The sequence below is a fragment of the Thermobia domestica genome, chromosome 14, assembly GCF_964235325.1.
Source record: "Thermobia domestica chromosome 14, izTheDome1.hap1.1, whole genome shotgun sequence".
NCBI lineage: Eukaryota > Metazoa > Arthropoda > Insecta > Zygentoma > Lepismatidae > Thermobia > Thermobia domestica.
In genome coordinates, this window is record NC_137467.1 from 55,182,708 (window position 1) to 55,207,358 (window position 24,651).

Sequence of the window (24,651 nt, forward strand, 5' to 3'; positions counted from 1 at the left end):
GCTAAACAAATTCCGCAAAATTAACCACAAATGTTCGTCTTTCTTTATATTAAAAATATTATTGTATTTTAGAATAATCAGTCTTTCAGTGTTGGTAGTACATTGCCTATTGAATGATGGCAATCCCAAACCGTAGGAACTGGCAATGTCTTACAGAACATTATACCATACGTACCAATACCTTTCTTACCAAAATTATCGGTTAAAGTTTAGTTTTCATCTTGTGGCGAAAATCTTTTCTTCTTCTTTGTAGCAACAGTAGGAGGATGGCGAATTTTCTTTTATCAAACCTCTGACACGTCTCCGTCTTTTGCGCGAATATCGAAGGGTTGATAACAACTGGCCTTGTATATTGCTTAAGCGGAATGGGAGATGGGAAGGTTTACATTCATTCTTTCATTACAAAATGACTCGTTACATCTCAAAGCATTTAGTGTGGATGCAATTCTCAGAAAGTATGTAACACATTATCTAACAAAAACTGATATTTGTGAAGATAGTGATGAACCCTTTCTTCTAGTTTGGGGAATGTAAATTCACCTACTTTTAGTGGACTTTTGTTCTATGTAGAGAAATGAGTGGAGATTGTCAAAGAAAATTTGCTTAAAATCGGAGACGGAGATCAACGGAGGTAACCGACAATTTAGGATAAAAGACAACTCACCTCAAGAAATATCAATCTCACCCGGTAGATCAAACTACCAAAAATCCTAAGACGCATGACCATTGGGAACATCTTACCCCCTTACGATTCCTGATCAATTGAGAGATACCTTTCCTATAAGCACTAATACACTTGGTCATTGGGTTCCTTTTCCCTCTCACAACGCCCGGTCATAGAGAGGCACCTAATCAACAAACTCTCATTCCCTCTCACGACGCCTGGTCATAGAGAGGCACCTAATCAACAAACTCTCATTCCCTCTCACGACACCTGGTCAAAGAGAGGGACCTAATCAACAAACTCTCATTCCCTCTCACGACGCCTGGTCAAAGAGAGGCACCTAATCAACAAACTCTCATTCCCTCTCACGACGCCTGGTCAAAGAGAGGCACCTAATCAACAAACTCTCATTCCCTCTCACGACGCGTGGTCAAAGAGAGGCACCTAATCAACAAACTCTCATTCCCTCTCACGACGCCTGGTCAAAGAGAGGCACCTAATCAACAAACTCTCATTCCCTCTCACGACACCTGGTCAAAGAGAGGCACCTAATCAACAAACTCTCATTCCCTCTCACGACGCCTGGTCAAAGAGAGGCACCTAATCAACAAACTCTCATTCCCTCTCACGACACCTGGTCAAAGACAGGCACCTAATCAACAAACTCTCATTCCCTCTCACGACGCCTGGTCAAAGAGAGGCACCTAATCAACAAACTCTCATTCCCTCTCACGACGCCTGGTCAAAGAGAGGCACCTAATCAACAAACTCTCATTCCCTCTCACGACGCCTGGTCAAAGAGAGGCACCTAATCAACAAACTCTCATTCCCTCTCACGACGCCTGGTCAAAGAGAGGCACCTAATCAACAAACTCTCATTCCCTCTCACGACACCTGGTCAAAGAGAGGCACCTAATCAACAAACTCTCATTCCCTCTCACGACACCTGGTCAAAGAGAGGCACCTAATCAACAAACTCTCATTTCCTCTCACGACGCCTGGTCAAAGAGAGGCACCTAATCAACAAACTCTCATTCCCTCTCACGACACCTGGTCAAAGAGAGGCACCTAATCAACAAACTCTCATTCCCTCTCACGACACCTGGGCAAAGAGAGGCACCTAATCAACAAACACTCATTCCCTCTCACGACGCCTGGTCAAAGAGAGGCACCTAATCAACAAACTCTCATTCCCTCTCACGACGCCTGGTCAAAGAGATGCACCTAATCAACAAACTCTCATTCCCTCTCACGACGCCTGGTCAAAGAGAGGCACCTAATCAACAAACTCTCATTCCCTCTCACGACGCGTGGTCAAAGAGATGCACCTAATCAACAAACTCTCATTCCCTCTCACGACGCCTGGTCAAAGAGAGGCACCTAATCAACAAACTCTCATTTCCTCTCACGACGCCTGGTCAAAGAGAGGCACCTAATCAACAAACTCTCATTCCCTCTCACGACGCCTGGTCAAAGAGAGGCACGTAATCAAGAAACTCTCATTCCCTCTCACGACGCCTGGTCAAAGAGAGGCACGTAATCAAGAAACTCTCATTCCCTCTCACGACGCCTGGTCAAAGAGAGGCACCTAATCAACAAACTCTCATTCCCTCTCACGACACCTGGTCAAAGAGAGGCACCTAATCAACAAACTCTTATTCCCTCTCACGACACCTGGTCAAAGAGAGGCACCTAATCAACAAACTCTCATTTCCTCTCACGACGCCTGGTCAAAGAGAGGCACCTAATCAACAAACTCTCATTCCCTCTCACGACACCTGGTCAAAGAGAGGCACCTAATCAACAAACTCTCATTCCCTCTCACGACGCCTGGTCAAAGAGAGGCACCTAATCAACAAACTCTCATTTCCTCTCACGACGCCTGGTCAAAGAGAGGCACCTAATCAACAAACTCTCATTTCCTCTCACGACGCCTGGTCAAAGAGAGGCACCTAATCAACAAACTCTCATTCCCTCTCACGACGCCTGGTCAAAGAGAGGCACCTAATCAACAAACTCTCATTCCCTCTCACGACACCTGGTCAAAGAGAGGCACCTAATCAACAAAATCTCGATCCTTCTCACGACGCCTGGTCAAAGAGAGGCACCTAATCAACAAACTCTCATTCCCTCTCACGACACCTGGTCAAAGAGAGGCACCTAATCAACAAACTCTCATTCCCTCTCACGACGCCTGGTCAAAGAGAGGCAAGTAATCAACAAACTCTCATTCCCTCTCACGACGCCTGGTCAAAGAGAGGCACCTAATCAACAAACTCTCATTCCCTCTCACGACGCCTGGTCAAAGAGAGGCACCTAATCAACAAACTCTCATTCCCTCTCACGACGCCTGGTCAAAGAGAGGCCCCTAATCAACAAACTCTCATTCCCTCTCACAACGCCTGGTCAAAGAGAGGCACCTAATCAATAAACTCTCATTCCCTCTCACAACGCCTGGTCATAGAGAGGCACCTAATCAACAAACTCTCATTCCCTCTCACGACGTCTGGTCATTGGGTTCTTTACTTAGCTATATATTGGAGAAAACGCTTGTTGTAATATATTTTTGTATTGAAGAGAATCTTTTATAATAAAAAGGTGATTGGAAAGACCAATCTCCCGTGTATTATATTTTGTTCTACCCTACATAACAGAAGAAGTTTTACAATATTATTTACAATGAGTTGAATTGTGATGTATTGATGTTTTCATTCTTCACAAACTTTGAACAATAGCAGGTGGCGGTTAGGAATCATTTTTAAAAATAATTGCCACATTATTATCAACTAAATTATTCAAGTGAAATTTGTCAATAGAAATTTATTTTATTTTCGTACTAATAAAATAATGAAATTGGAGTTGGTGACTTATCACATTTATAGCAACACTTTAACTCCAACCAACAGGGGATTGTGATGCCCTGGGAAAAATATATCATTTTTTAAATTAATAATTCTTTGTTGTTATACGTGGTTTACTTTGGAAAATTATTTTGCATATATATGTCGAAACTTGCAAATAAGTTTGATTTTATTCCCTTCATCACTATGTTCTGGATGGATTGTTACCCCAAGCAAAAAGAGTAGATTATGTAGGTGTAACAATTGATAAAATGTTTTACTGAAGTCGTTTCTTCTTCTGCAAAAGTGGCCACGGAACAGACGAATATACATGCAAAGTCCCACAAGTACCTTCTTAGTCACATAGTAGAATATTTATTATTCTTGCTTCAAAAGGACATGAGCTTTAGTTGCGACAGCTAGTCAACTTCTTTTGGGAAACGAAACATGTTATGGTAAAAAAAAGCATTGCTTAATTGCTTTAATTTACGTGCAAAAATGATCGATTACGTAAACATATTTCGGATGCTACAATTTGAATTTAGAGAACAAAGTAAATACAGTACTATATTACCATGTTGTGAGTTATTCTTTGAGCTATGTAAATAAAATTGCAGTAACTTTGGTTGTACGAAGTATAAATGTTGCTATTCGTCATACATTTGTAAACATCACACTTTGTTTCGAAGACTGAGGCTTAATTTACCGTGAATTTGTGTATCAGAATAAGTTGGTATATTTACATGCATCTTATATATTTGATCTGTTTTCATACTGAAATTACGAGTACAATTTCCATCCTAAATAACTGCAAAATTACATTTATAACGTAAATTTTCTGCTTTTCAATTAATACTGAAAATTGTAAATATTATACTTAACTTACAAGTAAAGTATCTATCACATTCATAACTGTCATATTCACTTCTCTAACTCCGACTGTGAATCAACAGGAAAATGTATGTCCAACTCCAATATTAGATGCATAGTATGTCGTTTACTTATCACCAGCAGTTAATTTGAAGTAGGTAAATACCGGTCGAATGAATATAAAGTATATCACTTCCACAATGCTGATGACACTGGCTCCTAGAAACAGGGATATCACTCCCCCAAAGTATACTGTAAGAAGGATACAAAATACAGTAAAAAACACACGGAAATAATATTAACATTTTAAAATATTTCATTTGTATGCATAAATAAATTTAATAAATAGCGTTACAATAGTATGTTAACTTTTCACACGTACACACTCAACATTATGTGTTCGGTATGTGTACAATTTAATTGATACATGGCGTGATAAATATAGTAATATATCCTTAGCAATAGATGTTTTTGCTAAAAACACGTATTTTATCTATTTATCTATCTATCTTTTATATATTTAAGGAGAGAGCTATTACTGTTTGTCTATCTTAATTTAAATTTCCTTAGAACTCTATTAACCAATGTTATTTCGACGGGTTAAGAAATTGACACAAAAAATACTTGGAATATGGAATCTGTAAATGTCAAACTATCATCACCTGAAGAAGCGGCAAAATTATCCATCTTTTTAGAAGACGAAATACATAATTTGAACGGGTGTGTACTATTGAGTTGAGTTGAGTTAGTTTAACGTCCCGTTCAGCAGCGTGCCTATATGAGACGTGAATCTATTGATTAACGTGGAATCCGACAGAAGTGAGCTCCCGCCGAGAATCGAACCCGAGTCTCCTAAGCCAAAGGAACGTACGCAAACCGCTTAGCCACGGAGAAGCTCGGGCGTGTACTATCGAATGCATCCTTACAGTTTCTTATAGTTTTATACAAGAGTATAAGAGACGTTGTAGTATACATTCTGTGTTATTGCCCATTGTATACTAAAATGAATTTTACCGAAACACAAACAAGAATTGTGCGTGTTTTTCTTTAAAAAAATATACAGCAAATTATAAAATTTGGACAGTTACAAAAAAGACAAAAAAAAAAAAAAAACCGAAACAATTAGACTTTACTCGCGAATCAACTACCCTAGGAAATTATATAATTGGGAGTGTTGCTTCCTGCGAAACGTACGTATATACAGTAATTATTAACATAAACTGCCTTTGCTTTGTATATTTAGTGGCTTATTTCCATATAGTTATTTCCTTTCGTGTAACATGATTTATAGCTATGCATGTTAGGATAGCTACTGACATATGGTAACATTATTGTACAAATATATCATATTTCAATAAAGTATAAAATTCTCCCCCTTTTGTAAAATTCACTGTGCGTTTGCAACGTTCACGGAAAGACACCTAGAATTTGAAGATGAAAGTTTTGGAATCACTTTTTTTGTTAAGATTGATTTTTTCTATTATTTCTGAGTATATTTCGTTCTTTTCCTTCCTTTTGACGGAAGGAATAAGACGTGTGAAATTTCTTCCTATGAGAATGATATTTGCTTTCATTTATGCAATTTCTGAAGATATGCTACAACTACTTCTAACGGTAGTGGAAATGGAAAGAATGAAGTACAGCACTAATAGAGATTTTAATTTTCTTTACCACCGTAGAGAATAAGCATTTATCTGGAAGTATGCAGTTCAACATTTAATATTGTGATGCCATGTATATTGCTACAGCGTTAATATTTAGTTTTGTTTTTTATTAATTCTGCCATGTTTGAAGACAGAAACACCAGTGGTTAACAAAAAGCAGGAACAACACTAAAAAAAGGATTTGGGACTTTTTATAATAGGACCCTAATTATCGTTCAATCAACTAATATATTATAGCATTAGTGCCCGTTTTTCTTGTTAGTGTTAGATGCGAAACAGACCTAATAAAATCGGGGAAAATATAAGGTATGCGATAATGTTTGAAAGTGCATAGTCACCGCATATTTCATGTCCTGGCAAAGTAATAAAATCCAAAGGGACAGCTTCCAGGTACTCCAAGAAATAACCTGTGTGAAGTGTAAGCTAAAGAAAGTTGATAATGTTTTTCCAGTTCTCGAAAATAATTCCTGTTTTTAAAGATCAAAATATTCTAATTATTAGTCTCCTGGCGTAAGCATACGGGAGTTTATAGTTTTACTTCATGCTGCGTATATGTGTGTATATCTGTGAGTGTGTGTTGTTTTATTTCTTAGTAACTACTGGCCAATCTTAACCAAATTTGATCAGTAAATATAAAATAAAAACTTGCTCTACTCGGTAGACACGATTGGGTAGAAAGCTATTCGGCTTATTACTCGGTAACTCTCTGATAGATATGTACAAAAGGTGAACACATAGCCTATGCTGCAAAGAACAGAAATTGATCTATTTGATAACCAGTCTCGGCCATGGACAGGTTCGGCTTGTCTCGAGTCGACTTATGTGTGGCACTTTATTTCTCAATAACTACTGTCCGGATCTGAACCGCGTTTAGTAGGTAAATTGCCAATGATTAAGGGAAATAAATGTTGATATATTTAATCTAAGAAGTTGGTTACAGATGTGCTTGCACTGTATGCAGTACTTTGTTTTCCTTAACTACTGGAAAGATTTTAACCAAATTTTATGAACAAATACCACAGGGTCTAGGAAATAAAAAAATACTATAATATTGACAGCCGTGCTTTACTAGGGAGAAGCTCGGCTCAAGAACGGATGCTGAATTTCAAAATTTTCTAAGCCATGAGTTCCTGAGTTAGGTTCATTCCGGTTTTGAAGAAGGTGTACACACACACACACACACACACACACACACATATATATATATATATATATATATATATATATATATATATATATATATATATATATATATACATACATATGGGTGTGTATGATACTTCTTGGCCAGGTCACACTAAAGTTTAATGAGCGAATAGTCCATGGCTTTAATAAATATAAAGTGCTATATTTAATAACTGGGTTTTGGTTAGGACAAGTTGGATTTGGCTGGGGTTACCTTGTGTCAACTACTTTATTACTTGGTAACAAAGAGGCCGGGATTAAATAAAATTTTGTTGTAAAATTGTTTATTGCGAAGGGAATTCATAGCTAGCCTCAACTATAGATAGGCTATACTCGACTCGGATCTGAACCAAATTCAGTGGAAAGATGACACATGCAAATGACGTAAAAGCCTAGAAATTTGGTTTAAGGACAGAATTGCCTTCGTTACTCAATCGTTATATATCATATGAATATAATATTCGACAGTAACGTGCCTTGATTGTAAAAATTTCCTTCTAAAAGATGTTAGAAAATTTTCATATACACTTGACAATATTACGTATAACCTAAAAATGTGTAGCATAGTGTAGACTGGAAAGCATTGTAAAGTCATAACATATTGTATCAAGGATAGTAAGTTTATTGATATCTTTATTACTTACACCGTTAATTAGTAAGAATTTCCCTAAATTATATGTCATCATAATATAAAAGTTATTTCAATATCATCTTCTGTTAATATTTGAGTGAATCTCTTAAGCTTTCTTTGATTTAGAAATATACTGTATAAATACATTGTAGATTAGATTTGGTTCCAATTATTGTATGTAATGTTATATCATGCCATCTCAATAATAGTTGCAATACAAACACGAATATACTTTGAACACTGTTACAAGGAAATTTGATCAAGCGCAAATGAAGTTTCAAGGTTATGCGTGGCGCTTGCTCTAGTGTAACATTTTCGTGCGTTTCTTCGTAGCATGTGAATGGCTTTTAGTTGAGTAGGGTTTGTCGTAATCAGTCGGAGGAACAGTGGAGTGATTTTTGGTATTACAGTTATTAATTGTTTCTACTTGTTCAACTTAACTGATCTGTATTTAAATCTTACTCTTGGGTAAGGAAAAGTTAAATGCACATATACTGCAGTGTAATATACAAATGCCAAATATATAATAAATTATAAGCTTTGTTCTTGATGTGTAATATTCTATATTAGGAGCTATTTTTAAAAAGTAACATACAAAAGTAGATTGTTAACAATCTACGTAAAAACTCACATTTTCACTGCTCGACACTTTTATTTAACGAAGTAACTAGTTGTTTGAATTTTTAAAACTATTTAATATGAATTGAAAATAAGTGAATATAAAGTGAATTATGTATTGAATGAGATGCAGTACAAGATATTCTATAAATATACCGAAGAAATTATATTGTGTGCAAATATACGTATTTGCAAGATGTCAATTTATTAGTTATACAATATATTAGTTACAAATCTCGTTTGTATAATAAAAAATGCCTGTTTTATATATTACGTTACGATTTTACGGTTTAGGGCTCTTGGAATAGTCAACAGCAAAAGCCTCTCCCCCTAACTGCCTGAATTCCATTAGATGAGATCCACTAGTTTTGCTGGTGTTACAAATGCCCTGACAGATGACACTCAACTTATACGTAACTTTTTTAAGCTTTTGATAGGTCCCTTGCAAGCACTGAAACACGTTTGCTCTCCAGTTGATACATGAACAATATTTTACCCTAACATTAGAACTACGGTGAAACAGATTCTGTGAGAAGACAAGAAGGGACATTTTGACCCCTCTGTTTATAGAATCCGTAATTCAAACTAAATGTAATATTATTTTAGATATTCATAAAAACATGTATTACATAAATAAAATATACATTTCTCAGCTTTGTTACATAAGCAAATAAACTGTATAAGTTTCAAGGTCATACTGAAATTCTAAATATGATATGTTCAATCATCTATGCCAATAACAGAATGCAATTTTCTGACAAAATAGTTTTCTCTGAAATCAAGATTTTTACCAACAAGATATTAATTGGTTCACACGTTTAATGATTTACACAAGAGCCAGAGGCCATAATGGAGATAATATATCATGTATACATTCACGTCATATGTATGACACAATGTACTTTGGAACGACCCTTGTGGATGAATCGAAAACGAATTTACATCAAAAGCACAAATCCAGAGTTTTGTTTACCTTGCGCTTCTCGATCTGACCTTCTGTCTTTTTGCCCTACAAGTTGACTATCTTTCTTGTAAAATTTTCTATAAAATAGGTATACAGACCATCTTCTGACAGCAGTGTATCAGAGAATGCATATGTAATCTGTGGAGGGGACAAAAAATTCAAAACCAGCCAACCAAGGTTAAACATAGCACGAAAGTTATAAAAAAGGAAAATGACAATGTATTCCATATCATACACCACAGTTGTGAATCTCAAAATTGGTTTATCACTTCCTCTCCCAGTCTTCAATTATACGTATATAGAAGAGAACTTATTATTTTATTAATTCAAATCAACATAAAATTAATTCTAATTGGCAGGACTGTAACATTTTTCAATCAGATTATTTCTACACTTTCCGGCATACGAACAAGTATATTTAAGGTATGCCTTGAAGTTTGGATCCGTCTGGGTCCCCGAACTGAGAAGTATGTTGAACGACAAAATGTAGGCAACTAAAATTAGTTGTTTCTTAATGGAAATTTCTTTCAATTTCCGAATTCACAATTTCAAAAATTATTTGTATTATTCTAATTGATATACAAAAATAACCAAAAATGTTCTGTCACTTTTATGGAGGTATTTGTTCGATTGACCCTCACACCGTACGTTGAATGCGAGAGCAGGTAAGGAGAAGGTAAGTTGATGCTATGGGTATATCCAACATACTAATTGGTTGTGCTAGTTCAATTATACCTTACACTTGCGTAAGGACAAAGTAGACAAAGGACAAAGACTAGGACAAAGACAAGTAAGGACAAAGACTAGTTCAAACTGGGGCAAATGCCACTGCAGTGGATTGAAATATATGCCAGGCCTTTGGTGAGAGTATCGAGACTACGCGGATAGTTCAGCGGTAGTTTAAGAAGTTTAAGGACGGTGATGAAGCATTTGAAGACGCACGACGTGAAGGAACACCAACACATGTACAAAATGAAGATTTTCAGGAAGCAAATCTACCGATTTTCAGGAACCGGTTCTAAAACATCCGAAACAGCACTGTACCAGAAGAAGGTCCTCCTGTGTGTTTGGTGGACTGCTCGCCTCATCGTGCATTGGTAACTGTTGGTCGGAGAATCAATGTAACTGTGTACTGTCAGCAGTTGAACCATGTTCAAGAAAAACTCAAAACTCTGGAGCCAGCATTTCTGAATTACAAAGGGGTCCTTCTGTTACAGGATAATGACTAACCACACGCTCCTAGGATGACCCGGAACACCATTCCACGCCTTGGATGGGAAAAACTATTGCATTCTCCGGATATTGCAGCGTCCGATTATCACCTGTTCCATTCCGTGGAAATCACCTTAGAGGATACTAGTTCAAATCCCTAGTAGAAGTACAAAATGCACTTGATACCTTCTTCTCTTTACAGCGCACCAAGTTATACTGCGATGGAATCCATGGCTTCCTAGAACGTTGACAGAAGGTCGTCAATGCTGATGCGGACTACTTTTGATCTTCTAGGTACGTCTTAGGTGACATCTATGTTCGAAGGTGGAGGGTGAAAAAGTATCAGAACGTTCTTGGGTATCTTTATAATTTCTTGTGGTAAGTGCTTGAGCAATGTATAAATTTAGTTTTAACACAAGTGATATTTTATTTTACGCCACAATAACTAATGAAAAACTCTTTAAATACATGAAATGTTGAGGGTTGTAACAATCGTTAAGAATAATTAATAAAGAAGAATTAAAGAAAGCCGTAATGAGAAATACAACTAATGAGCGTCTCCTGACATTGTATCAGGTCTAGTCTTACATTAAATGTTCTCAACAAGCTAAGAATTTTTGTGTCAAATCAAGTAATTGATCGACATAGATAAGTAGTCACTTGATTTAGTTTCTATCTAGAAGTCCTGAGTTCAAATCTCCCATCAAAAATTTTGAGATTGTTCAATTTTAATATATCTTCGCTATGACATACAAGTTCTCTTGTCGAGAAGGAAAACGTTGTTCTAATTACGGTATTGATCGAAAATTGGGTTAGAGCCATGAATGGAGACTGACAGTCTTATTTTCTTAAATTTCTACAAATTTGATATTTTAAGTTAAATTCAACTATTTTATTTCCTAATCATGTATGATCAGTGTTTTTTATTTTACCTTTCTTCTCGGATACTGACACAGTGAATTAAAATGGCATTGTTATGTGGCATAGATAGAGGTCTGCACTCACCGGAAGTTTCAGGCCGGGCCCGGCCCGGCCCGTGGATTTATAATGTGAGGTCCGACCCGGGTACGAAATATGTTTTAGCATTTATGCTCGAGCGCGGCCCGAGCCCATGAGATAATCAAATAAGCCCGAAATAAGTCCGAATTCCAGAAATCGCAAAATTGTATTTCTATTTACAGCAATTAGAGGTTTAATTTTGCAGTTATGCTTTAAAAGTTCTCCAGAAAGAACGATCCTTCAAACATTGTACAGTATATTTACAAAGTTAGGCCCGAAAAGGCCCGAGAAATATGGTTGTATATTTAAAACTTTACGACCCGAGCCCGGCTCGGGCCATCTCAGAACTGATCTAAGCCTTGTAGGCCCGAGTCTGGCCCTCGGGTTCGGCCCGAGCCTATGCAGACCTCTAATGTGTAATTCATTCGACTATTCGTTCAAAGCAATACAAATTATTACAAAATCAAGAATTATATTCATGCATAAATTGGAGAGCGCAAGCATGTTTCAGTGCCTCATTGGCTTGAAAAGTAGGATTGCATCTTTGCAAGTGTTTCTAATACCAGCCAAATTACTGCAGTTGACCTAATGGAGTTACAGAAAAGATAGAAATAGAGACTTCTGTTATTGACTGAACCATTTCTGTATTTTCTATTATTCGAGAGTCACACACAAAGATAACAAAACATATAGTTAGATATAATTTGCTTTATTGCAGGTAGTTGCTAGAAAATAAGTAGTAGACTATTTAATAATGTAGTATTTGTTTATATGTTTTCAAGGAAAGATGATATTGCTGTAAATAATTAATAACTTTAAGTGTTTAATAGGAATCTCGTTTGGTTAACATGCATTACTACTAAAAAACGTAGCAAAATAGTAGTATACAGTAGTTCTCGTTTTAAGCTTTAGTTAAAATTAGTAATCTTTCATCATGTACCAATTTTCATAAAATGTGTGTTGGTGTCGCGACGCAAGAATGCAACTTTTATATATGAGAAACAAAAGTATAAATTTTGTGTTGCATTGACAGAATTCGATATGTAACGGTGTCCCTTGGTATTCGTTCTAATTTCTAAAGCAATCAGTTAGAAAAAATAGATACACATATTGCATATCCAACTTTATATTTTCCCAGGTGAAATATAAGAACTCCTTTATACGATAGGATAATAATGTCATATTCATCAGAAGTGGCTAGCCTTTAAAACGAATATATGTATTTTATTTTTAAAATATGTCATTTGATTGCTAATATTCCAAAATTGAAGTATAACATATTGGTTTATCTAATTTATACACTTATGAAAGGAGACGCATATTAACCACTACAAATTGTATTCTAAGTATAAGGTTGTGTGCGATAGCATGATAATTTGTGTATTTCGAAATATGTCCAATTTCATTACGCAAAATGACTGGAATATGTATTAATCAACTGAAATTTAGATGAATACTAAATGTCGTAGTAGTATAAAATTAAATTTTACCATGATATTTTGTACTTTTGTACTCGAGAAATTACACAAGAGTTTATACAATTGAAATACTTACCGAAAATATCAAGCTTGTCCTTCGTTACAGTTAGTGTCCTTTTGACTTTACTTACTTCGAAAGTGTACACATAGTGAGATGGCATTCTTGACTTGTGTCTTTTAACTCTAAACGAGAGAATATTCATTTCAAAATAAGTATATTCATTAAACTAGTACCTTAGTTGTAATATAACTATGTTTCTTACATTAAAGTTAACATAAGGTTCAAGTGAAGTGGACATGGATCGGACTACCACACAAAGCAAAATTCATATAAGACGATGTTAATACTTTACGATTTACAACGCCTTAGTTTATATATTACCTTAATATTTAATATTCTTGCAGCGTTTGGAAAGAAATGAAATGAAATCTTTAAATTTTACGTCCTACGTTTATGTCGACTAGGCTAAGGGAGATGGGAAATGAGTGAAATGATGGAATGAAGAAAGTGAGAGGAAATGGGAGAACCCCGGGGAAACCCCCACACACGGTGTTTGTCCACCATGAAGGCTCACTTGGACCGAGCTGGGATCGAACCAAAGAATCCATGCACCAAAGATGAGCGCTCTACCACTGAGCCACCTCGACTCCCAGCCTTCGAAACCAAATACAACACCATTATATGTGAAGTATCATCATCTCATTTCATATAATTAAAATTATAGTTTAGACAAACTCAATTAACTGAAGAAAATAAAGAATAGTGTGCTAGGGCCTATTTTCGTGCCACAGACACGTTCTGAAGTTGCTTTATTATTTTGTAAGAACTTCATGATGAGATAATTTTATATAGTTATGCTGTTAGTAATCACGGGTTAGATAGAAATGGAAGTTTATTTGATCTTAGGTAATCAAGATATCTCTAGTTTGTGTGAACACAGTGAGATTCAACTTAAGAATGGGTAGACCTAAATAAGTAGCAGGTTACGTTCATTAATATTAACAACTATGATTAGAAGGATGTATATGACCTAATACATACTGTGCACACAAAAGATAGGAATGCAATATTTCGTAACTAAATCTTAATTACGAAGATAGATACTTAAGCATTTTAATTCTGCAGATTTCTTAAGTACAATATTTAAAGTTCTCATTATTTTCTCTTCAACACTGTCTTTCGTAAAGTAGCCCTTCATATTTAGTCAGTTATACGTTAACAAACACGGTAAAAAGTGCAATGATAGGGTACCACTGCTTTCAGTTCAAGAGAGACGATACAGGCATTTCATCAATTTAATATTGAGTATCTATTGCTTCAGTTGTATAAATCTTCCACGAATCTTTCTCGAAACTCGTGGTTTGTAAAAAAGGGATTTTGTCCTAAGAAATGTTGTTTTTTGAAACATAACCCCAAGCCGATGCGAAGGAACATATAGTATATTATTTTACCTTTTGTTACATGTGGAAATATATTTTTCCACTAGATATAAAATTATCATTATTCTTATTAGTTAATTTACCAAATACTAAATGACATTAATATACTGTAAATTCGTGTATGTCTAATAATATGGCTTCCATGTCTTGTGCATTTACGGAACAGCAAGTAAGACAAAGGATTTCGTTTCGTTGTTGTGAAATTGGTTAGTTACATGAGATGCTACCACCAAGAGAATAGTATACTAGAAGCTTTCTTAAAGCCAAAGGTAGGATTTCCTTTCTTTCTTTAAGTGATCAAATGTTGCAAATGTACAGGGACCAAACTACGTATTTGTTCTTTACCTATAGGTACTAATAATAATATTTGATAAACTATCTTATTCAAGTACGTGTTCTAACTAATGTGACAGTGCTTACCCTTGTATTTGATGTAATACGACGATTACACTGGTCAATTCACTGGCCAGAATGTACCATCTGCTATGAGACCTGTATGCCACAGTGAGGAATTACCTATACCAGTGCCTCCAGAAAATGTGATAGTGAGTGACAACGAATGTGGTAACGAGCATGAAGAAGGTTCAGAAAATGGAGGATGCACTCATGCCAACCCAACATTTGATTTGCCCTGTGAATAAAATACCCCAGACATTTTGACACAAGGTGATCTCAACAATTTTGTTCGCGATATAAATTTGTCTAAGCAACAATCTGAGTTTTTAGTTTTGTGATTGAAATGATGGAATCTTCTTTCTTCTGATGCAAAAGTGTTTTCGTGGCCGCCATGCTGTTTTTTCTGAATATTTCTCGAAGGAGGGTGACGTGGATTTTGTAACAATATCGAATTCGTTATGGAGACTCTTGGTCATGCATACAGTGTGAAAGAGTGGCGTTTGTTCATAGATTCTAGTAAATTGAGTCTCTAAGTAGTTTTCCACAACGGGAACAAATTTCCTTCTGTTTTGATTGCTCGTGTAGTTAACCTTAAGGAGACTTATGAAACTTTTAAACTGCTCTCACTTTTATGCCATATGATAAATACAAATAGAATATTTATGGAGATCTAAAGATAATTGTTATTCTGTTTGGCATGCAGCCGGGTTACACAAAATACTGCTACTTTATATGTGAGCGGGACAGCAGGCACAGAAGAAATCACTATTGTGGAAAAAATGGCCTGCTTGCATTGAACTGCTCCCTGGACATAAAATGTGGCGAGTACTTCTATTGTTGACCCTAAAAATGTGTACTTACATCCGCTGCGCATTAAATTTGGACTTAAAATGTGAAAGATATGGAGAAAGCATCATGTGCATTCATGTACTTGCGACAGACGTTCCAAAAGATCAGTGATGATAAAATAAAGGAAGGAATATTTATAGGACAGCAAATTAGGAATTAATGAATGATGAGAATTTTGTTGACTTGTTGAGTAATGTTGAGAAAATGGCATAGCTGTTCTTCGTAATTGTGAGCAAGAACTTCTTAGGCAACCATAAGGCAAAGAATTATGGCGATATTGTATATACATCAACTAGTGAGATATCACCATATGGGATTTAACATGTCACTTAAACTGCTTTTCCTGAATGACCATTTGGATTTCTTCCCAGATAACCTTGATGTCATTAGTGACGAACGTGGTAAACGGTTTCACCTGGAGATTTCTCAAATGGAAAAGCGTTATTAAGGAAAGTGGGGTGAAGCAATGTAGTCTGACTATTACTGAACTTTACTACGGGACTTTTGTGAAGCAAAATTGCGCAGGAAATCGGGTAGAAAATATTTTTAGGTGTTTCTTAATTTTTACTTACTTCTATGCTGCTCATTCCTTTGATTCCTTTGTGTACTAATATTGATTTTTAAAACTTTATGTAAGAAACTGTTGTTGCGAGATATGTCTTTATGGCAAATACATATAATACATAAGCTGTCAAAGGCATGCATAAAAACACCTTCACATGAAAACTGTGGGCGATTAAGAAATTCTGCAATTTGATCTGGATTAAGGGCCAGATTATCTTCTAGAAACATTTTGTTTCCTTCTTGTGACAGAACCTTTGGTTTTTGTACAGCAGTGTCATAGATAAATCCTTCATAGTTAGCAAAGGAGACTATTCACAGAGAAAGTACGTACATGTATTCCACAAGTCAATTTGAGAAAGTGTTAATTTTAAAAATTTCTATGTTAAATTGTTGTTTGTATACTTAAAGATAAATTCGCAATAAAATTTAATCCCCTCCAACGTTTTGAACAATTCTATTGCTCTTCATCTTTACTTCGATTGATTTTGTTTTCTATGAAGACTCCATCTTTTGCACTATTTGGTTTTTCTCGTTAAACATTACATTTAACTTTTCCTCTGTGTTGTAAGATGACTATTGATACTTTTGATCGTTCTTCTGCCCAATGTATATATATAACAATATTAGGTGTTTCTAATATTATTTCTTCTATTTGCGGGCAATATGTGCTATTAAGATATGCACAAGCTAGCTAAAAGAAGAAGAAAATATAAAAAGATAATTAATTTATTTCCTTCAGATATTATTATTGATGTTTTGATGTTCTGTAACATAGCAATCTGACGATATGTGTTATTGGTCGTCAGAGCAACGAAAGGTATATGATATAAAAAAGGATCCATCTTGTATAATCTACATGTATGTTATTTAAATGGTGTAAATATTTCCTTCATTACGTATTATAATAAAATGTAATATCAAGATGGAGTATTGAACTGAACTTTGGTAAAATTGAAAATTACATACAAATATTCCAACTGTGGACTATAGTGTAACGCTGTATAAAATAGACAAAATTAGACAAAATAAGTTACATTGTATAAATTGGTGTTTTCCACCTCAGGATTTCTGGAGATTTGTGAGAAGATAAGTAAACAATCTCCTAATCAACTAACTTTAGATTGATTTTAAAATTACGTAGCAGTTTTATCAAATCCATCAAAACGGAATATACCTTGTTAAGGAGTGGAAGAAAAATTTACAGAAATATTAAAATTGGTGTTAATGAGAGTAAACATACACATGAAGCAAGTGATAATATAGAAATAAATGCATTTTCAGACCTAGTTGATTTTATCAGACACCTGAGTGAGCAAACGAATCAGCAGATTGGGCAAGTTAAGCAACAAATGGACAATATGAAGCAGCATATGACACAACAGTTATCACAACAGATAGAGCAATTGGATATTAAATGGGATACCCGAATTGAGCAGGCAAATCAATAGTTATCGCAAGATTTGTCACAACGGATTGAACTAAGTGATACCAAAATGGATCAGATTTTGCGTAGGTTCACCGATGTACAAAATTCCGTAAAAGTTGTTGAAGCTAAAGTTAATGAACATACAGAGCAGAGTGCAATGGATGAAAACAATGAGAATGCTGAGAACGATGGTTGTTCCCAAGACAGTCAGCACGAATCCGGAATTCGTCTCAGTTTTCTATCTAGTGACAGTTCACAGACAAACAATGACTCACATAGTAGTTCACAGACAAACAGTGACTCACAGTGCTTTGATTCTGTTCCTGTTTTGCAAATCCTTGAAGCAATTGAAAACAAACTACTTATTTCTGATAATGTTGTGAGGCTAACCATGGAAGGGAGCGATGATGAATACGACCGCAAGCGGAGAGATAAGTTCCAAGGAAAGAGGACGAGGTACAGAAATGGAAGTCAAAACGATCGGGGCAGAAAAGAGTGGGTTGACAGAAAAGAAAAGAAGTCAGAAATTATCCGTCTGACAGCGATGAGGCTATTTCTAAGAAACAAGACAGACACATCGTATGACCAGAGGAAGTTTCATGGAACAGAAACAGTGGTAGCACAAATTACCGTGATTATCGTGGAATGAACAAGTACAGCTCTGTTAGAAGACATGACATTTCGTCACCAGTAAAAGAATGAGAACTGAACCTAATTTTACCGGTAACGTAACCAAACCTAATCTTAGTAGCAACAGAAATAGTAATCGTGTAACCGAAGCTAATCTCAGTAGCAACAGTAATAGTAATCGTACTATACTTAAGAAGCATGTAATCATTAGATCTAGTTTCCTACGAATTGGATTTCGTAGAAATTTCATAGATGGCAAAAATTCTCAAAATAGAAAACAAAAAACTATAGAAAACTATAGAAGTAAATAACGCGCAAGACTGTATTTTGATTTATGACTTTCAATGCAATTTAAATGAATTCGTTGGTCATGTGGCTTGAGCAAAAGTTACGACATCCGAGACAAACGTATATAATTGATTCTTGTTTTATTTCACTGTAAATATCATTACGATTTTGTTTGTTATTTGTACTTAATTTGAATTCTATGAAGATCAACGGAACTATACTAATTTTTAATCGGTAAAAGTCCAGCGTATAAGACCATATTTATGTATCAAACAAATTAATCCTAAAGTTTTCGAACTAATGGACGTGAAAACTGGTAAACTTTTGGGTTTACGCAATATTGATGAACTTAAGTTATGGCCTCCTTAAAAATATACTAAAAGAAAATGTATGCAGTAAGTTAAGACATTGGTTCCTTCTGAAGTTGTATCCAAAGTTAAGATGAATGACATTTAATCTTTAAATTAATTCTTAATATGATAATGTCTTTATTTGTGTTAGTTTTTGTCATGATGTTGATTATCTTGTTTTGTTTTAAACATTGTCGATATTTCCTCTGTAATTTGAATGTTGTTTGAATATATAATGTATTTGATCCTTCGTCGTTCAAAAGAACAATTTTATGAATGTCATAATAATATATTTTTCAAAATTTTCTTAGTCTAAAAAATAATATAGATTATGTTAACTTCTGACTTGTGACAAGTATTAATGGCCTCGAAAGGACTTAAAATTAAAAAGTTTTATACCGTATTTTGAGTGTACCTTCACTTTGCGTCGACGAAACGTATAAATATGTAAAATAAAATTAATTTTGAGAATTAGAATAAATAAGAAAATGATATTAATATAAAGGAATATGATATATATTATATGAAATGTAATTTTTATATATATGAGGGTCATTCAAAAACTTATGTAATTAATATGGAACATCTAACGGTCCAGGATTCTTTTTTATTTATTGTAAAAAAGTCCTATTGTTCGGGCGACATTATATAATAATATTATGTATTTTTAATATTATTACTTGTATTTACGGGCAATACGTGCTATTAAAATATGCACAAGCTAGTTAAAAGAAGAAGAAAAAATATAAAACGAAAATGAATTAATTTCCTTCAGATATGATTATTGATGTTTTGACGTTCTGTTAACATAGCAACCTGACGATACGTGTCATTGGTCGTCATAGCAACGAAAGATATATGATATAACAAATGATCCATATTGTATAATCTACATGTATGTTATTTAAATGGTATAAATGTTCCCTTCATTACGTATTACAATAAAAGGTAATATCAAGATGGAGTGTTTAAGTGAATTTTGGTAAAATAGTAAATTAGATTACAAATATTCGAACTGTGGGCAATAGTGTCACGCACAGGATTTCCGCCGCAGGATTATATCTTATGAACCTTACATTATACGTAAATTGGTAGTTTCTGACACGAATTGAGTTACACACTTTCCTTGAAACGATTAAACTACTCAGTTTATCTCTTGATCATTTTAAAACATTTTATGTGCATCTTTTATTATTTATTTTCTTTCAATGTATGTTCTATGTTCATATATTATTTTTATCTATATAATAGTTTATTATTTATCTTCTTAATAATATAACAAGCCATTTTTAAAAATATTAATCACTAGAATCACTAGAATCTCTACAATCATCACATATTGCATTATATTTGTGCTACAATAGGCGAAATATCGCCCGTAATCAGAAGTTCTACTAGAACAAACTACAATTTAGCAGAGACACATAGAAATTCGATCCCATTATACCAGTAAACATTTAAATGCAGCAAGGGAATACCTTAGATGTTAACTATAACTGTCGGAATGTTCACAGACACATTTGGAGTGAGATTTGACACTTTGACAGGAATATAAAAAAGTGAACACAACACATTACCATTCCTGGTTTTGTGTCTATTTTGCTGGCGGAATGGAATAACACTGTGTCTTTGTGAATTAGCAATTAGCTCTTAAGTGATATATCAGTGCGTGGATGTTCTGAGCTATAGTCAGTTGTGTCACATTTAATGCCTGAGCCATGGCACTTTGGCGTCGTGAAGTATTTTGGCGTACGAATAAATGAATTCCAGGAATGATCTCAGTCGATGCTGTTGCACATATCATGAAAAGAATAACGTTTTTTTTTTTTTGTAGAATATTAGAGCTTTTGATTTTCTTAGACAACTATGTCCAACTATGTCTTTGTCTTTTGTTGGTTAAAGGTTTTTATAACACTGCATTGCTATTGCCACATTGACCGACAAAAGAGCTATACATGGACGTCGCAATAACTGTTCACTTTCAGCTGTATTTCTACCATGAAATAAAGAAATTTTGGCATCTGCTAGTTATGATTACACACTGATAAAGAAGCATATCTCGTGTTTTTGGACCAACTACGCAGGTAGTAGACGTGGAAATTCCGCCTGACATAAACCAAATATACGTTTATATATACATATATTTAAGTTTAGACCAGCTGACGACCACTAGGCAAGTTTTAACTTCCTAAAATCCGTCGTTCAAGACGCAAAGGAATCGAGTACATTTTTGGTCACTTAAAAATACTTATAAGAAATCTATCTGAATTTCTTTTTAGAGCTCAAACGATTAACATCATGATATTACAAAAAAAGATATATCGAGAGGTACAAAGAGGGACGTAGCAGCGGTGCTAGGAACTCTCCCCCCGGGAAAAGCTTTGGACGAAATCTTCCTTTTGTAATCACTCTCCTCTCACCAAACTCTCGCATTTGCTACTAGAAGAAGAATCAACCATTTTCATATATTTAAAATATTTAAAATGTAATTGGCCCTAACACCGTTTCTTGTGGCATTCACTTCGTAAGTTTCCAATTTTGGATAGTATATTTTATGTTACCTAAAGCTATATTCCTCAAGCTTATATAGCATAATTTTGGGTTATATTGTATCAAATAATAAATGTTACTATGGTAAATAAAAGAGTCCATAACTTGAAACCCAATCTTAACTTTCCCATGTATTTAGCCATGCCTTACAAATTTAATACCTTTTATATTCATAACTTTGGTGATTGGATTTGATTCCATTGCCTTCTGGACGCTCCAAACAATATTATAAAGATTTCTTGAATCATAGTTAGAATTATTTTAAGTATTATTTCAATTTAGATACTATGATTTACAGGGTGACTGGTAATTCGACGCATTCCTTGCAAGGGGATATTCTACAAGCACTTTGGAACATTTTTACCTATATGAACCAGGGGTGGCAAATCAATTCTGTTTGCCGGCTAACGAGAGGTGCGGGAGAATCTTTCACCCTGACCCACTTCCTTATATCGTAGAGCAATGATATTTTGCATGTTTAATACTGCATACGTATGTAGATCATGTGGTAACGTACAGCTCGTAACTCAGCACCATTGCTGTGTTATATGTCCAAACAGGAAGTAAGATGTAGAGGTCCAAAATCCACTACTACATCTCAGAAAACAGCGTTGTAACATCGTAGAAGTATTTGCTCCTAGGAAATGACTGCATGGTTGGGAAGAGGTGGAATGAAGAAGGTGTGCGGTGAAAAGAAAACATGAACTACGACGGGTTTCATACCCAGGGCCGTGCGTTTGTCTGGTCAACATTCGAGCGGTGAACGGGTGCGTTGTTCTCCAGGAGATGGACAACTTTTGTCAGCATGCTACGCTCTATTTCTATTTGTCACAAGCTTTTGTTAGTGCTACAGTGCTAAATGTATTATTTGGTTATGACTTCCCAAGATTTACATTTTTATCTTAGTAGAAAGCTTATAAGATTGGGTTAGTTCTCATTGTAGCAATTGGTACGGCAGTCATAATTTTGTTTTGAGTTATTAAAGCGATGTATTCTACTGCTATTTCTTTATTTATTTATTTATTCATGTATTTAGGCAAGGAAATGACTCTAGGAAGGGTTCGGACCTCCAACTCCAGATTACATCGGTCTTTTACGTGGGTCTAGGATTTGGGAAGGAGCTGACCCTTGCTTTCTAGAAGATACCATCCCTGCCTTCGCCTAGCAGGGAAAATCTAGTGAAATCAATGATAGCGTACCGACGCATCTCCACCAAAGTCCGTGTTTAACTCTGAGTGACCAAAGTGATGATCATTTTATTTGCGATTAGCATATGGTATTACTACTTGATTTCCAGGCAAAGAGTACCACAAATTACCAGGATATACTATGCCTCGTTGTTGCGTGCGTTCCGGGATTCTGTGATATCCCATAGCGTGGCATGTTGATAAATGGTGTCCGCCTCCTGGAGCCAGACAGATTTACGCTCCTTTGTACGAAATCCGTCATAGTTTGCGTTTTCTCTTCATCGCACACCACCTTCATTCCACCTTCTCCCAACCATGCAGTCATTTTCTAAGAGCAAGTACTTGTGCGATGTTGCCACGCTGCTTTCTGAAGTGCAGTATTGGATTTTGGACCACTACACCTTACTTCACGTTTGGACATATAAGACAGCAACGGTGCAGTCGATCTGTACGTTACCACATGACCTACATAGGTATGCAGGATTATACGTGCAAAATGTCATTGTTCTACGATATGTGGAAGTGTGTCAGGGTGAACGTTTCTCGCGCACCCCAGAAACTATTGATTTGAGAGCCCCGGTTTATATAGTTTAAAATGTCCCAAACTACTTGTAGAATATTCCCTTGCAAGGAATGCATTGAATTACCAGTCACCCTGTATAGACTGTACAAGAACCAGACATTATCAATTATGATATTATTATATTTATATACTTTATTTATACATTGGAAAGGTGATGAATCATTTTAGTTTATGGAAAAGTTAACACTTCGTTTAACATTATTAGTGTTTCTCCAATATCTATATATTAAAATTTGAGTACTAAAATGAGTTGCAGATAGAGCTCTTAAGCTTGCTCTAAATGGTCAAATATAGACTTCACTTCCTTTAGCATAGAAATATGCATGTAAAGAAGTAAATATTCGCCTTGTTACTAGAAATAAAATGAAATTTCCGTTTTACGTCCCACTTTTATGCCGGTGATGATGAGAAATGAACGCAATGGTGAAATGAAGAAAGTAAGAGGAACGAGAAAACCCCCGAGAAAACCCACGCACACGGCGTTTGTCCACCCAACGTTGACTTGGCGCGAGTTGGGATCGATTTGCGTACCCCACGTACCAGAGGTAAACGCTCTACCACTGAGCCACCGCGGCCATTCTCGTTGTTACCAGCAGCTAATCTATTCTTTACTATATTCGATGAATATTCAATTTATATCTTCCCTTTTTCTTCGCTAAGAGCAAAATTTTAAGATATATATATATATATATATATATATATATATTACATTTTCGAATGAAGCAACATTAAAATAACTCGACATAAAAATGCACACCATTAATTTTTGCTGCTATTACTTCTTCTATTTATTCATTATGTCTTTTGTGCTAACGCAGTCATAAAACTCGTAATTCGAATGAAATATCGTTACGCTAAATAGCAACCCCATGCGTACCATTGATATCCACATGGATGGCATGAAAATGTATCCCTTATTGAGGGTCGTATTAATCCTGGAGATGCTGAAATTAGTTAGTGGATGCAAGGCAAGACTTAGTTCTATTATTTCTCCTTAGGTGGCAGCACCTTACTGACAGAAAAGGTAATAAAATGTGTTGTCTCAGTAAATGGCAGACCTAAAGGAGCATTCAATTATAACACACATATATTGTTTTGACGATAAACAAGCATGGATTTCGAGATCAATTTCAAAATTGGAGGAGGAAAACCTATGTCTTTGATCTCCGGTCAGTATTGCCAACCTGAAACAGCACAAAATCCCTTCAGAACATTAGAATTTCCTTTGTTAGTCCAGATGTTCCACAATGCAAATAATTGTTT

At 35.3% G+C, this 24,651-nt stretch overlaps 1 protein-coding gene across 1 annotated transcript in view; it reads right to left on the reverse strand.

The window, feature by feature from the left end:
- Positions 1–4,397: 4,397 nt before the first annotated feature.
- The window catches only part of LOC145669677 (uncharacterized), a 429,650-nt gene continuing 409,396 nt past the window's right edge, over positions 4,398–24,651 (reverse strand). Inside the window, exons 15-16 of the mRNA XM_081737933.1 lie at positions 13,202–13,308; positions 4,398–4,626 (exon numbers count right to left, since the gene is read on the reverse strand). Coding sequence (XP_081594059.1) covers positions 4,502–4,626; positions 13,202–13,308 — 232 coding nt within the window. The 3' untranslated portion in view covers positions 4,398–4,501. The remainder of the gene's footprint in view (positions 4,627–13,201; positions 13,309–24,651) is intronic.